This window comes from Fundulus heteroclitus, chromosome 11 (assembly GCF_011125445.2).
Source record: "Fundulus heteroclitus isolate FHET01 chromosome 11, MU-UCD_Fhet_4.1, whole genome shotgun sequence".
Classification (NCBI taxonomy): domain Eukaryota; kingdom Metazoa; phylum Chordata; class Actinopteri; order Cyprinodontiformes; family Fundulidae; genus Fundulus; species Fundulus heteroclitus.
The window spans coordinates 22,486,677-22,501,561 of NC_046371.1; the positions used below are offsets into that span (position 1 = coordinate 22,486,677).

The window sequence follows — 14,885 nt, forward strand, 5'->3', positions numbered from 1 at the left end:
CTCAGTTGGTGTTTAAAATAATTTGTTCAGCGTGGAACTGCAGTATGAAGCTGGCGCTTGATCGGTCAAAATATTTTAGATTTTAAATTACTACAGTAATTATTGGGCCTGGGCCAGTATAGGATGCATGATATCATTGGTACAAATAATAGTTTGTCATCATTATTTCACAGTAATTTCATTCAGACCCATGCCTTGTCCATATTCCTTAAAAACATTGAAATAGCTCCATAGTAATGCATCAATACACTACCAACAGGAAGATATGGAGGAAATGCATCAAGGAGAAGTAATTACAGGCCCATATCAAGTCTAACATGTTTGGCAAAGATCATTAAATAAACTTTTTATGAACAAAGTTTGACTTTAGACTAAACCTGCATTGGTATGCATCTTAGCAGTGATGGATCTAGAACTTGTATATCGGTATTACTCGAGCCCAGTGCTTTGTTTGACACAGTTGATCAAAACATACTAATTTATATCTTTGGTTAATTATAAATCTAGGCAAACAAAAATCAGTTGTGGGGTTCCGCAAGGGGACCATTCTTGGACTACTTTTATTTATCATTAATTACTCTTGCTAAAATTAAATTATAGACTGCAACAACTCTCACCTTGTGCTGGTGACAAAAATTAATCGTATTACACCAGTGGACGCATTTTAAATGTTTGCTATTGGTTTATAAATTTCTTAATGGTCTTTGGGAGTGGTGGCCTAGGCCATTTTGTGAAGGATGCAAGTTCCCAAGTTCAGATCCCACAGACTACCGCTCTGTGTCCCTGAGCAAACCCTTTAGCCCCGGAATGGTCTCCAGGCGCTGCTCAGTGGCAGTCCACTGCTCCCTATGGGACGGGTTAAATGCAGAAGAAACATTTCAGTGGAATATAAAAAAGTTGTCATGAGAAACAAAGATGATTATTATTATTATTATTTTGTTTCTGAGTTGCTTGTCAAATATGAGCCATTTAGACCCCTCAAATCTTCAGAGACCTGCATATTCAGTGATCCCAGGATCAAAACTTAGAGGCAGCATTTATTTTCTATACTACTCAGATCTGGGAAAGCCTCCTCGAATAACTAAGATGTACAGAAACTGTTGGCTCTTTAAATCAGGAATGAAACCATAGCTGCTCACTGCAGCTTCCACTCAGAGACCTACTTTTGAACTGTTTGCTGATGAGTAGGGGAATCGTGTGATTGAAGATTAAATGTGCATTTTAAGATTTCTTTTTTTATGCAGTGCATTTCAAAGCTTAAAAATCTTTATTTTAATGTCCTCCTTTTGATTTCCTGTAAAGCACTCTCGATTGCCCTGGTGAAAATTGCTTTACCTTTTTATATCCGGGTCTCAAAATGATAGGTTGCGCTATAACAGCAACTGTAGTGTTCGCAAGTAAGACTTTGTCAAGAACTATTTTAGCATTTTAATGAATTATGCTATGACTTCCACAATAGGAGTGTCTTGTGGATCTCATTTGACAGTAATCAGCATTTTTTGTTACAGGAAGACAGCTGCATAGGGTAAAATTGATCAAACTTTCTCTTTTTCAGATAGTGCATTGGAAAAGTTTCGGCGGGCTGACTCGGTGGATGCTGAGAAATCATTGACTGCAACAACTTGCACAAGGCGTGGCCGAGTGGCTGACCTGATGAAAACCTTCAGTGTTGACACCCCACCACTGGCTCAGTCCCGCCCCCTTAAGCCTCCCCTCCCCACAAAGCCTGACCACTTGCGTCTAACAACCACACCCACCGTCAGGTAATCCGTGAATAACGACAGGCACCCTCTCCACTGGGTCCAAGAGCGCTTCTCCGTGAGGTACCACCACACAGGATGATGTAAGAAACCAGATGTTTAGCCTCAGTTAGACAACGGAGGACTCTTTTGCTCTTTACCCAAAGCCCGGAGAGGCAAATGTTTAAATGTAAAGATTTATTTTAATATCAGATGCTGCAGTACTGTAAATGGTCTTTTTGGGATAAAAATTCCAGAACATTTGATTTTCTTTGCATGTCGTGTTTTGTCCGTGACATCTTTTTGTTACAAAAATCATAGATTTTCAAGAGACTTTTCATGGATGCTGTCCACTTTGTATGATGGGGAACAATATTTACGGTTTCATTTGATTGACACGTCGAATACATTATAATGTTACCTATTGCATCATTTTAATTTTCTCTTGCTTCTACACACAGACACCAGGCTGTGTTATTTTCCTCTTGGTTTCTGCGATGTTTGAACTAAAGAAAGGGGCAGGGGCAGATACAGAGGGGTGCAAGCAGGTACAGAAGGGCCCTCCCTCAATCTTACAGTCCCCTCCCAGGGAATAATGTCAGCTTGTTTATTTGTCACACTGCGGTCTACGTCTCCCCCTGCCACCTGGCAGGAGTCTCACTGCGACTTGTTGTGGACCAATGACGGTGCCAAACGCACACTCATCTGTCACTCCCAGTGGATCAAATCCTGGCAAGTTAGACAGTCGCTGCCAAATAATCCAGCTCTGTGCAATGCTGTTCTTTTTGTCATGCCTGTTTTGGAGATATGATTGGATGTTGTTGTTGTTGTTGTTGTTGTTGTTTTTTTGTCTTTATCTTTTCTATATGGAGGCACATTTTGTAACGGGGAAATTAGACATTTGTACAATGATCTTTTTTTAAAAAAATTAGTCTTGTCCTAATCTCTGATGTAAAGATTAAAGGTTGCAGTTAAAGTAAGAAATAAAATGCTTAAATCAAATTTGTTAAAATTTGAGTTTCTGTTGTGCAATGTGTCAGTATGCATACCCCCATGCTAATATTTATGTGTCTTAGCAAGTTTCACTTTGACATCATGCATTTTGTAGTCATCAAGAAGCTCATGGCATAATTCTGACTATCTGGATCTTTACTTCCACATTTGGCAGAATAGGTAATACATTTTTATTTTTAGCAATAATTAGTAGTCTTTAGTCTCTATTATTTAATCTTTTTGACATGAGTGTAAATCCTGGGAAGCTTAGCAGCCTCAAAGCATGACGCTGCCACCACCATGCTCCACAGCTCATGTTGTTCTTTGGTTTGAAGTTGTCAAGTTCATTCCTTAAAAAAAATGCTGTACCATTCTGACCAAAATGTTAGATCTTTGTCTCCTCTGACTTTACCAGTTTCTACAAGAAGGCATTTGGCTTCTGTGCTAATTTACCCTTACTATATTTTCTTACTTTTAGTTTTTGCCTTTGTGTGAATCTGTCTGCTACAACTTGCCTGTCACTTTTCTTCTGGTACACCCAAATTTCCCCACTGAGGGGCAATAAAGGACATTTCTATTCTTGCCTCGTCTATTCTAAATTTTAATCATCTTAAGATTCCCTCCAAACACCTAAAAACGCCTGTAAAATGCATATCAAATTAAATTAGATGCAGTTCTTCAACCCTTGGGAGCACATGCAGAAGTTTGGTATATCTGTAAAGTTAACACTAGGTACACTTTTTGATACCAACTATTTTGGAGTTATTGAAGTTGGAATGTGTAGAAAGATTTTTATTTTTTATTTTTTATAGTAAATGTACACGGAAGGCTAAGGATATGGATTCAGAAATTAAATGAGGCTATAGGTGCAAATCCTACATACTACATACTTCTTGTGTGGAATGTTGTAAATATACATATTTAAAAATGTGTGTATATCTGGAGCATATAACAAAAGTAATTTCCCTCTGGGATTATTAAAGTATGTCTGATTCTGATACTACACGTTTATATTTGATAACACAAAACAGTACTGTTCTGGAGCGATTTTTTTCGGTGGTTATTTTCAGGCATTTTCCATAGTGGCCACTTTGGAGAACACTTAAATGAACTTCAAAAAGCTCAACTAACCAAAATGCGAAAAAAAAAGTGCCTTAAGTATAGTTTGTTAAACTTTTGCACATGAAAACAGGCTGAAATTTTTAAAAGAATCCTCCGTGTGAAATGGGGCTGCATCATTAACAAAGACAGAACGGTATTTGTTCAAGAGAAACCATAGGACATAAGAGAGAGAGAGAGAGACCAGCACAAATGGCTATTAAGAAAATATCTCCTCTGTTTTTAAGAACAAAAGATTGGAGGCAACAAACGCACACAACACACTTTTACAAACGCAGAAAGACTGGGAAAAAAAATGGAAACTATAAAGCAACACGATGCAGCGCAACAATGTGCAGCAGGGAACCCAGCGTGTTGTGGTCATGTTGTAGATGTGCAGTTTTTAGTTCAGAAGCAAGCCGATCATCAAGCCCCCCCCCCCTCAACAGGCTGCATTCTTAAAAACAAACACAGTTTTACTGCCATTACCATTTATTGTTTCAACTGGGATGATTGGTGCTGTGGACGTGGATTCAGCTCTTTTTAAAGTCCTTTATTATTTCTTTCAGACGTCCAATGGGAGGAAACCAAGACGCAGTTCACAGTCAATTTACTTATCAGAGTGTTTGTGATTAAAAAGCTTTATATTTAGTGTTTTGTAAGAAATAAAAATAATTAGAATTATCAGGAATCCCATAAAAGGTGTAGCATGGCACTGTTCTGATTCATGAACATTCCCTATGTGTAAATAAAGTAAGATAGGATATAACCCCTTGAAAAGCATGGTGGCTGTGTAATTTAAAAGCCAAAGTAATCAGATCTGGATGATAAAGTACGGACAGCAAATAAAATGCTGCAGGCCACATATGCATTGATCCTCTACACTTTTGTCGTAGCCCAGTTTTACTTTTTTTTATTTTTCGAAGCAAAGTGAACCCCAGTGCCATGAAAAAAAAAAATACAAAGAGTCAGTCATCTTTTCACCGGTTACACCATGATACGCGGTGAAATGCATTGTCTCCGTCGTGCACATGGGGTCCTGCGTGCGAGCGCGCTGAAAACGCTGAAGCGCGCAACTGTTCTCCGCCGCTCAGATCTCCGTCTCCCAAAGAGCCCAACAATGGCCGTGGCTGTTCTCTGATGCGCAGAGACATCGTCGAGCAGTTTCCAGGAGATATCTGTGGCGAGTCCCCTGGTATGTGTCCCCCCCCCCCCTCCGCCCTACACACTTCTCCTCTTCATCCAGCAAGGCCGGCCTCTGTTGTGGTTAGGGCCCTCCGACTGAAGTTGGGAGAAAAAAAAAAAAAGGCCTGTTGTCTCCTTGCAGGAGAGGTGGATGTGTTTTTTTTTCCTTCTTCTTCTGTTTTGTTTTTTCTGCCTCACTTGATTCACACTCAAAGACGAAGGAAAGAAAAAACATGGAAGGAATGAAAAAGCAACACTGCGTGCTGTGGTGTTCCTCCTAACTGCCAATAACTGCACACCTCCTCCTCCTCCTCCTCTTTACTCCGACTGCAGGACCATCCACGGAACCCCCAGAAGGAGAGAGCAGCGAGGGATGGAGGTGGGGGGGGGGGGACGTGGGGGAGGCCATGTGATATGGAGAGCATGCGGGCACAGCTTCACCCCCAGGCGGAATGAGCGGGGGCCTGCTGTGTCTCTCCTGCATGATTAATCTGGCTGAGGGGCAGGAGGACTGCCACGGCCCTGCCTGCATTAACTCCCTACCCTCCACACACACACACACACACACACACACACACACACACACACACACACAAAGTCACAAATCAGCAGAAGACTCATGGTCATACTGAGGTTGGAGCTACAACTCTGAAGATAACAGTGACTGCGCTTAGGAAAGTTTAACTTCTGTCTTCCAGCCACGGGCGGCAGCGCCTGGACGTAAACTCGCATGCCGACATGTGCAGAGGGCCTTTCCATATTCTCGGTTTCTAGGTAGTTGCAGTTCGCTGTGACGCGTCCTTCTCATGTGACCTACGTCTCCCAGGCAACGTCGTGGATGTTGTTCCCTGTTGCCAGACTCCTGCTTTTGTGTAAGTCACACGAGCCAGATGGGTCGGGGGGGGAAACGTAGGTCGCTCTTCAAAACTGTGACGGACAAAAGTGGGTCTGATGAGGCGACGGTCGCGTTTTCAGAACTCCTGGAGGCGTCTGAGGCGCGTCGTGTTGTCCCACAGATTCACGCTCTGCTAATGTAGACGGCATTCTGGATAAATAATGTTTGTCGGTTTTAGGCCTCTCCAAGGCCAGAGGTGCATCTCCCTTTGAGCAGCAGTACAAAAAAAGATAATTTCCAATGTGAGATTTATTAGTGGATGATATTGATATGAATTTTTGATGGTCTTTTTTTAAAAAAAACACCAATCAAAAAATTAAGGGAACACTTCAGAGAATAACATGAAGTCAGTTAAACCTGTAGAATATTGGTCTGGTCAGTTATTTGTCCTATACCCGAGGCATTACCCCATCAGCAGGACTGATATTGGCTCTTTTGTGTAAGGAGGAAAAGGTGAGTACTCCCAGAGCTCTGCAGAGTGACCTCCAGCAGACAACGGGCATGAATGTCTCTGATCAAACCATTAGCAGCAGACTTTATGAGGGTGGCCTGAGGGCCCGGTGTCCTCTGGTAGGCCCTCTGCTCACTGCCCGGTACCGTGGAGCTCAACTGGCATTTGCCAGAGAACATTGGTGTTGGCAGGTTTCGGCGCTGGTGCCCTGTTCTCTTCCCAGATGGGAGCCGGTTCATTCTGAGCTCATGTGACAGACATGAAAGGGTCTGGAGAAGCTGCGGCGAACGTTAGGCCGCCTGCAGCGTTGTCGGTTGAGTGGTGGGTCAGCGTTGGTCTGGGGAGGCAGATCTATGGAGGGACACACAGAGGATAAACAATGGGACCCTAACAACCATTAGGTGTTGAGATAAAATCCTTAAGACCCATTATCAGACCCTTCGCTGGTGAAGTGGGTCCTGGGTTCCTCCTGGTGCATGATGATGCTCGGCCTTATGTGGCAGGAGTGTGCAGGAAGCTCCTGGAGGATGAAGGGATTGATACTATTGACTGGCCTCCCCGCTCCCCTGACCTAAATCAGACAAAATATCTCTGGGACATCATTTTAGGTCCATCCGATGCCATCAGGTTGCACTTCATATTGTACAGGAGCTCAGAGATGCCCTGGTCAGGATCCGGGAAGACATACCCCAGGACACCATCCATCATCTCATGATGTCCCAACACTGTCAAGTCAAGTTTATTTGTACAACACATTTCAGCAGCAAGATGGGTCAAAGTGTTTTACATCATGAAAACATAACAACATCATAAATCAGGTGAAAACATCAAAACACATCATAATATGTTGGTCAATGGTCCTGTTATTATGGGCTGCACGCAACTCTAAACCAGGAACTCACTGTTTCAGTTGATTTGCAGTTTCTGGAAGTTTGTTCCAGAGTTGTGGAGCATAAACTAAATGCTGCTTCTCCGTGTTTGGAGCCAGCACCATTATGGCTTTATTAAAAAGAAATAAATCAGCCCGAGAGGCGGATTCTTTAGTCCGCAGATGTAAAGGTTATTTTCCTGTTGAACCTGCGGTTCCCAGTAAAAGAAATAAAAATTAAACATGTTCTCGTTTTTGACACAGTCTTGTTTTGGGTCTTTTTTTGTGCTGAAATAACCCCAGCCTTCTCCAACTTGAGTCTTGTTCACTTGAACAATAGTTTAACCTAGCATGCAGTCAGTCTTGCTAAAACTTTTTTTTTTTATCTCTGATACAAACTGCTGGAAGCTCGGTCACTGCAAATGACAATAATAGCTCTCTGAAAAGATCCGTTTTTCTAATTTAAAAAAAAAAAAAAAAACACCTTTCTAATGTAAACTATAATGGATCACTGAATAAATAGAAGGAATTATTGTATAGTTTCCAAATTCATGGAAATTGTCGCAATGGGTGGGAGAGAAAAACCCAAAACAATAAGCCAAAACATGATCTGATTGGTCTCTCTCTGTTCTAGATCTAGGGAGAACAGATTGTTTTAGAGAGACAAAAGGCATATTGAAATATTATGTTCCCTTGTGTAGCTTTAATGGGGTACCGCGCACGTGACGTCACCGTCTCAAGAGCAACGCCCCTTTTGCCGCTTAGGTAGGGCATACAGGAGAGAACGCACGGATAACCCAGCTATTACAAGCGCAACAGAAACAGCGATATGACCGACTTTACAGCCGTTAAACTTTCCCAAGACGATGTCCCAGGCACACGGTTTACTGGTCGCACTGTCGAAGAACACACCAACCTTCAGCTCAAACGATGGCTTGAGTGTCGAGGGCTTAAAAAGACTGGAAAACTGGCCGAGTTGATGAACGGTAAGCTTTGTTTTTTTTTCCTGCGCGGTGATCGTTTTTTTTTTTTTGTTGTTGTTTGCAATCACCGTCCAGGAATGGGTATATGTTTAATGTTTGTCTCATTTGAAATGTTTTTGAGTAAGCTATCCTGGTAGCAGGCTATCATGTTAGCGCCTGCTACCAGGATAGCCTATATGCTGTCATGGTAGCAGGCGCTTCATTATTAACATGTCGGCCACCAAAATACTCTTACCTTGACTTGATGTCGCTGGAATTGGGTCAGGATGTTCTTCGGTTGTGCCCTTTCCTCCGACAAAATGCTTGCTACATATGTACTTGAATTTGGTAACTTTTTCCGGGTTGAACTGTTGTGTAGGCCGACCGCCCCGGTGTTCCAAGCGTACACATTTCTCCTTGGCAGTCTTGAAGAAAACATCCTTCATATGCGGCCGATCAGCGTAACTCGAGTCGCTGTTGCACGTTCCATAGCAACAATGTTTAAAAACCATGGTCTTAGATTTGGAAAAAGCAGTCATTTACCGAGTAAAACCTAGGGCTAACGCACGTCTCTTTTACAGCGAAACAACGGCGGGTTTCCGGAGTTTGCCCCACTGCGTACCACGTGATGTGACGTCATCGTGACGTTGTGTTTCTAAAAATAGCTCGCGCGCGGTACCCCATTAGGAAAGAGCTTGAAATGTAGATGAACAGTTGAGTGTGATGAGTGGAAGAAATTATGTTACTTCATTAATAAATCTGCTGTAGCTTTCAACTGTGGTTTCCTGACTGCAGGAGAACAGATTATTTCAGGGGTACTGAATCTCACAGAAAACCAGGATTGTGTCAAAATAAAGGCACAAATGGACCGTGATCAAGAAATGGTCAGGACCCTCCAATTGATGTCAACTGAACATGCATCCTTCATGGTTTGATGTAAAGTATGTAGTCATGGCATTTTCTGTAAAGAAGACTAGGGGGTAAAGCACTTCTAAAAAAAGTAAGCTAGTGTTTTATTTATTCATTTCCAGCACCCTGTTTAGGCTTGTAAAAGTTTTAGTTGTGCAAGGATTTAAGAGGAATATGTAATTGTCTTGCTCCTTTACCCAGAATGTAAATTTTTTGCACATCTTGTTAAAAATAAACCAATTGAGGTGCTGGTGGCACACGCAGCCCATGCACATGTACGCCTTAGTCCTCGAAGCGGCTGACCCAGGTTTGAATCCCGTCTGCCGTTCTTTGCCACGTATCTTACGCCTCTCCCAGCCCCCGTTTCCTGTCAGCCATACTTTTGATTAAAGGGCCGCTAGTGCCATTAAAAGAAAAAAAAACGGGATCTGTGATATCTGCATTCAGGCCATGTCACTGTAGCTGTGCTGTTCAAATGGTGTGTACGCATCTCAGCGTATGTGGAGAAAACGCATCTTTTTTAAACTGTATGTGGTTTTCTATTCAGTTTCTGTTTTATTGGTTGGTTTATTAAATCATTTAAATTATGACAGTGATAGTTTGCTGCCATCATCGCAGTTTGTGATGCGGTAAATGGGAAAGGCTTTTTTTTACAGATGGGCCTTCTGGATCCCTCAGCCCCGAAGCCTGCCTGTAGGTCAAGCAGGCCCTGCTCCTGGATGGTGTCACAGCCGACAGATCGCCAGACCAGGTGTACCTGCCTTTATATTTCTATCGTCTATTACATCTTTTATTGTGTTCTTATTGTGTTATATATTTAGCGAACTTTGTTTGGTCGTACAGCAGTTTGGAAACCTTGTGTTTGTTAAAATTGTGCTACCTAATGAAAGTGGATTGGATTGGTTGTTCAAAAATATGCCACAAGAGAACAAATGAAAACGCTGATTAAAAACTAAATCAGTCATACACGACGTTATATTATTGTGTGAATTCATGCATTCTGAGACATCTCCTACATGGGATGCGGAGGTTGGTTTGTTGTTGGGTTACGTTTTGTTGTGTCAAATACCAGTTTCCCAATGAAATAGGAAAACAAATGGAAACACTGACTGAAATTTTTAATGATACGTTACATACATTGCACTGGACTTAAGGCAAAGGAGGGCTAAGGTGGTCCTTGAGTGCTGGGTTTTGTTGAAAAGTGGAAGAGCCAAAAGGGGGTAGGTAGAGGGTTAACATCTTGCGGTCCTCTTCGCATTAACTGGAAAGGAATGAAGTGTCAAGCGTGTTTTCCACCGCAGCAAGACGGTCAAAGCCCTCCCTCCTCCTCCTCTTCCTCCTCCTCCTCCTCCTACGGACCAGTCACCCCTCAACCGTTCTCCCCCACATCACCCGCATGCTTCCCACTCCCAACAGCCTCCCACAGCCATGACCAAATTATTTTCCAGCCTCCTGAGATTTGTCTTACCAGACAAACAAAAAAAACAACAACACAGTCCACTCAGCTTACCTTTATTTGCTGTAGCTTTTATTGCGCGAACAAGAAAAAAAGTCTTTGTTTAAACCCACCTCATGTCTGTTCTCAACGCACACTTTAAACTTGTTGAAGCGGCACGGGGGTTTTGCAAGACCTGAATGAGTTTCCGCAAGTGCGCAGGCAAACTTAGGTGTTCCGATTCAGAGAGGGGTTTGAATGAAAGTATTGAGCAGAGACAAGGTGAAGAGGAAGGGAAGCGCTCAACGAGAGAGAGAGAACGCATGAACGAGGGGAGCGGAATGAGAGCGAAGAGAGACGGAAGGAGGGATAGAGGAAAATAAGCCCCGCCAGTGAGCAGGGCCACACAGACCTGCCAAACTGCTAGAAAAAAAAAAAAAAAAAGCCCCCTCTGTTTTATTTATAGTGCACTGTATCCATGGCAACCGGAGAGGTCAGGCAAGCTGGGCCTGTGCTTCACCCCGCTCCGGGGATTAGGATTTCACAGAGGTTCTCAGATGTGAGGAAGGTGGTCTAGAGCAGCTCGCTGCTCGCCAACGCAGCCCTCCTGCCTTTTGGTTATCACGTCTGGACCCACCGAGGGAAGTGGTGTTCTGTTTGTGTGTATGTGTGTGTGTGTGTTGGGGGGGGGGGTAGCAAAGAGTCCTGGGAATATTGTGGGAATGGTTGTTCTGGGAGATGAGGATGACCACAGAGAGGAAATGAGCACATACGTAACTGTTGCTTCCATATGCTGTTTTAGTTTAGCCCCTTTCTTTTACTCCAGTGCTTGTGTAAGTTTGTTATTTTTAATTACTTTAAAAGCCAATGTCAGGAATGGAGATGTTCCCTTTTTGCAACCTGATGTTGTGGTCAAATGGCCAAGATGCCATTTACGGCGTCTCGCAAAAGTAAGAAGAGACTCCCCACAGCGTGATGCTGCGACATCACGTCATATCTGTGGGGGGAATGCGTTCTATTAATGTGGATTTTTGGTTTTTAGGAATCATGTTTACTAATCAGGTAACTCCTGAGGGGAACTGATTTCATTTATTGGTATCGGACTAACCAGGTCTGAATCCGTATGGGCATATGACCCCCTTTAACCTCACAGTTATGCTTTACTTTGTGCTGCCGTGTTACATAAAATCTCAATAAAATACATGAAAATGTATGGCTGTCACAGGATACAGCGTGGAAAGGCTTAATGGCTGAGGGTATTTTTGCAAAGAGCTGTAAATAAAAGTAAAACGCTACAAGTTGTGTGACTTTTGCACATATAAAAAAATGTAAAAGCACATATTGAGTTTTAAAAGCTATTTTGTTCTTTTATGTATTGGTAGAACTTGAAACATGACAAATAAACAATCTTGAATCTGAAATAAAACAAAAAAAAATTATTAAGAATATAATATATTAAGAAAATCCATACAATTCTAAGAAGACAATAACAAAAAAATTATTTCCTGCTTTTTTTCTCTTTTCTCTCACTTTACAAGCTTTTAACTTGTAAAACGTCTTTGCATCTTTATCCTCTTTCACAAGAAAACAAAACAGCCTAGGCAGCTTGAGAGCAGCGCTGGGACAAAGGAAGCACAGGGTGATCGCTGTAAGGAATCTGAAAGGAGATAAGAAAAAAAAAAAAGCTGATTGCGCTACAGCAAACGTTTGGTGCGACTAAAGCGGAGACCTCCAGTTTTCTTCAGGGACCGAGGGCCGATGTTGCCTGGAAACGGATGATGCTGGGCTGGACTTGCCATGCATGGATGCTGCTTAATGCAACACTGTTGAGTGCAGGAGGACTCCGTAAACTTTAAAGAATAATGTACAAAATTATTTTAATTGCTAACTCTTTTAAGGTTTTTCATAATTCCAACTTCAAATCAGCTTATGGCTCCTCCATCTCTCTGTGTACCTACCTTCATCTTCATTAGATCACCGCTGAAAAGGTTCAGGCACTTGTGATTACCGGAATCTCTGTTTTTCTCTCTTTTGTGTTTATATTTTGTCTCGTCATACTGTTAAAGATGGCAGAATTGGAAAGGGGGAAAAAACATATATCTAAGCCGGTTACCTAATAGCAAGGGGCTATGGTGTTCCTCTAGATTAATAAGACACCCAGCATGATTTTTTTGTCTGGTTGGTACTATGTAAAATTTAGGTTTTAACAGATGCAGCAAGAAATCTGACATTTATGGTCAAATTACAAAATTAAGAAATAATAAAAAAAAATGTAAAGGTTCTGTTGGAATTTTGTAAGCAGTCAACATCTTACCTACAGTGAACAACTCTCTTGGTGTTTTCATTTAGTATGAATCCATATTAATTGACCCTGCAAGCTGAAGCTAAAGGGCAGTTCAAGAAACTTTTCCGGTCTTTAAAAAAAAAAACTCAGATCTCAAAATTTAGGAATCTTTAAACCTTTGTCATGTTTGCATGTTATGATTCTGCACAGAGAAGCTGATGATTTTACACAAAAATTTAGCTCGGTGTTGGAAGACAAACAGTAATCTTCCCGTTTGAAACACATACTGACACCTGAACCAGTAGAGTGCTGCTGGTCAGCATACCAGTCATATAATTAACCAAAGAAGTGAAATCAGAAACAATATTGTAGTCATTTAAAATTTTATTCTATTCATCTTGTCTTACATTCTTTGATTTGACCAGAAATGCTTCACATGCTTCCTTCTAAGTATGACTTTAATATGGAAAGATCTTAAGTGATGCACTGCCTCCAGCCTCCATTTCTTTGCTAAAGTGTCCTTTATAATACATAAAGCCAGTGTTTTTCTTCGGTGTACGTTATGATTATGATATCGTTATGATATTTTTTCTGCTATCTACATGTTCAACATAAAGCAAATACAAATGTAAACTAAACCAGCGTCGTGGTATTAACACATTTGTAATGTATACCCTCTGATTGATTTAATATAAAATAGCAATGGTAATTATAATGTATTATATTAGCAATTACAGTTTTCTGTTGTCACTGACATTTGTTTATTGTTATTGTAAGTTTGATACATACACACATGTTCGCATAGCAAGAGAACGCAGGTGAACATTGACACTCACTGTTTAAAATTAGTTTGATTATTTAATCAGTTTCCACTGAGAAAAATTGGAAAAAGCAAGAATGCAATTGCTATTGCTACTTTAGTCCTAATTATGGAAATTACTTTACAGACTGCTTTAGCTAAAATGGTTGGCTATTTTAAAATACCTTTCATTTGTTTTTGTAAAAGTACACATTGGAGGAACACAGCAGAAAAATTAGCAATTAACACCTGCTGAATTTTCTTTTTTTTTTAAATAAACATTACTAAATGTTTTGCTTCTCGACATTCTGCTCTTAGCATAATAGTAGGAATCTATCAAGTGGATAACAACTGGTTAATTAGATGATCTACTGGTTTCGCTGGCTAGCCTGCACTCTGTTGCTTAACAAAGCTGCTGGTCAAGGCCCTTGACAGACTAACTGTACTTTTAAAAAAGCAACATCCTAACAATTAGAATGGCTGGAGCTCTTTAAGTTTTCACGTTGTCTTTCCCGTAAACATGATAAATGTGTGGGATTGACTGAGAGTGCAGAGGGGAGACTAATATATCCTTAGTATGACTGTAGGGCAAACACAGATTAAAAATGCGATGATGGATTAAAAGTTTTAAAAATAGCGTTTACACAAACTGCTGTGACTTTTTTTTTAGACTGAACTTGTTTTAAGACCATAGAGGCCGCTTTGGTTTAGGTCTCCTTCAAACAAGCTTAATTCTCAGAGAGAAGGATAATCTCTATTTACATAAATTGCCAAGACAGCTATCTACTATAGCTAAGAAATTAACTCTTTGTAACTTTTTAAGCAAACCTTTTGCTCTAAGATCCTTGTATTACCAAGAAGACTGATATAGAGATGAAACAGTTCAGAAAATACAACGATAAGGGAGTCAGACATTTATAATCAGTCACTGATTAGAATATTAATTTATCATGATAATGTCAACAAATGTACATGTATAGATAAAAATAAGAGCGAAAGAAAGGGGAGTTGTTCATATGATTTTGTTTTTCAAAAGAAAATATCTTAACATATTCTGAAGCATTTATTTAAATTGTGGTAAACCTGTTATCGTAGATAATTTTTTACCTTTAAATTGCTCAGATAAAGTAAAATATACTCCACAAAAATCATTAAAGGGGACTTATTATGCTTTATTTTAAATAACTTTTAAATAAGTTAGGATAGGTCTATTTGTTATTCAATACATGTTCATGAAGTTTTTTTGCACAAGATCATTCAGAGATAA

General features: G+C 40.8%; 1 protein-coding gene across 3 annotated transcripts in view; it reads left to right on the forward strand.

Moving 5' to 3' along the window:
- zgc:100829 (uncharacterized protein LOC445149 homolog) overlaps positions 1–3,315 on the forward strand; it is a 28,879-nt gene extending 25,564 nt beyond the window's left edge. For all 3 annotated transcript variants that reach the window (XM_036143145.1, XM_036143144.1, XM_021312135.2), the window contains one exon: positions 1,556–3,315. In XM_036143145.1, coding sequence (XP_035999038.1) covers positions 1,556–1,767 — 212 coding nt within the window. In that variant the 3' untranslated portion in view covers positions 1,768–3,315. The remainder of the gene's footprint in view (positions 1–1,555) is intronic.
- Positions 3,316–14,885: the final 11,570 nt, after the last annotated feature.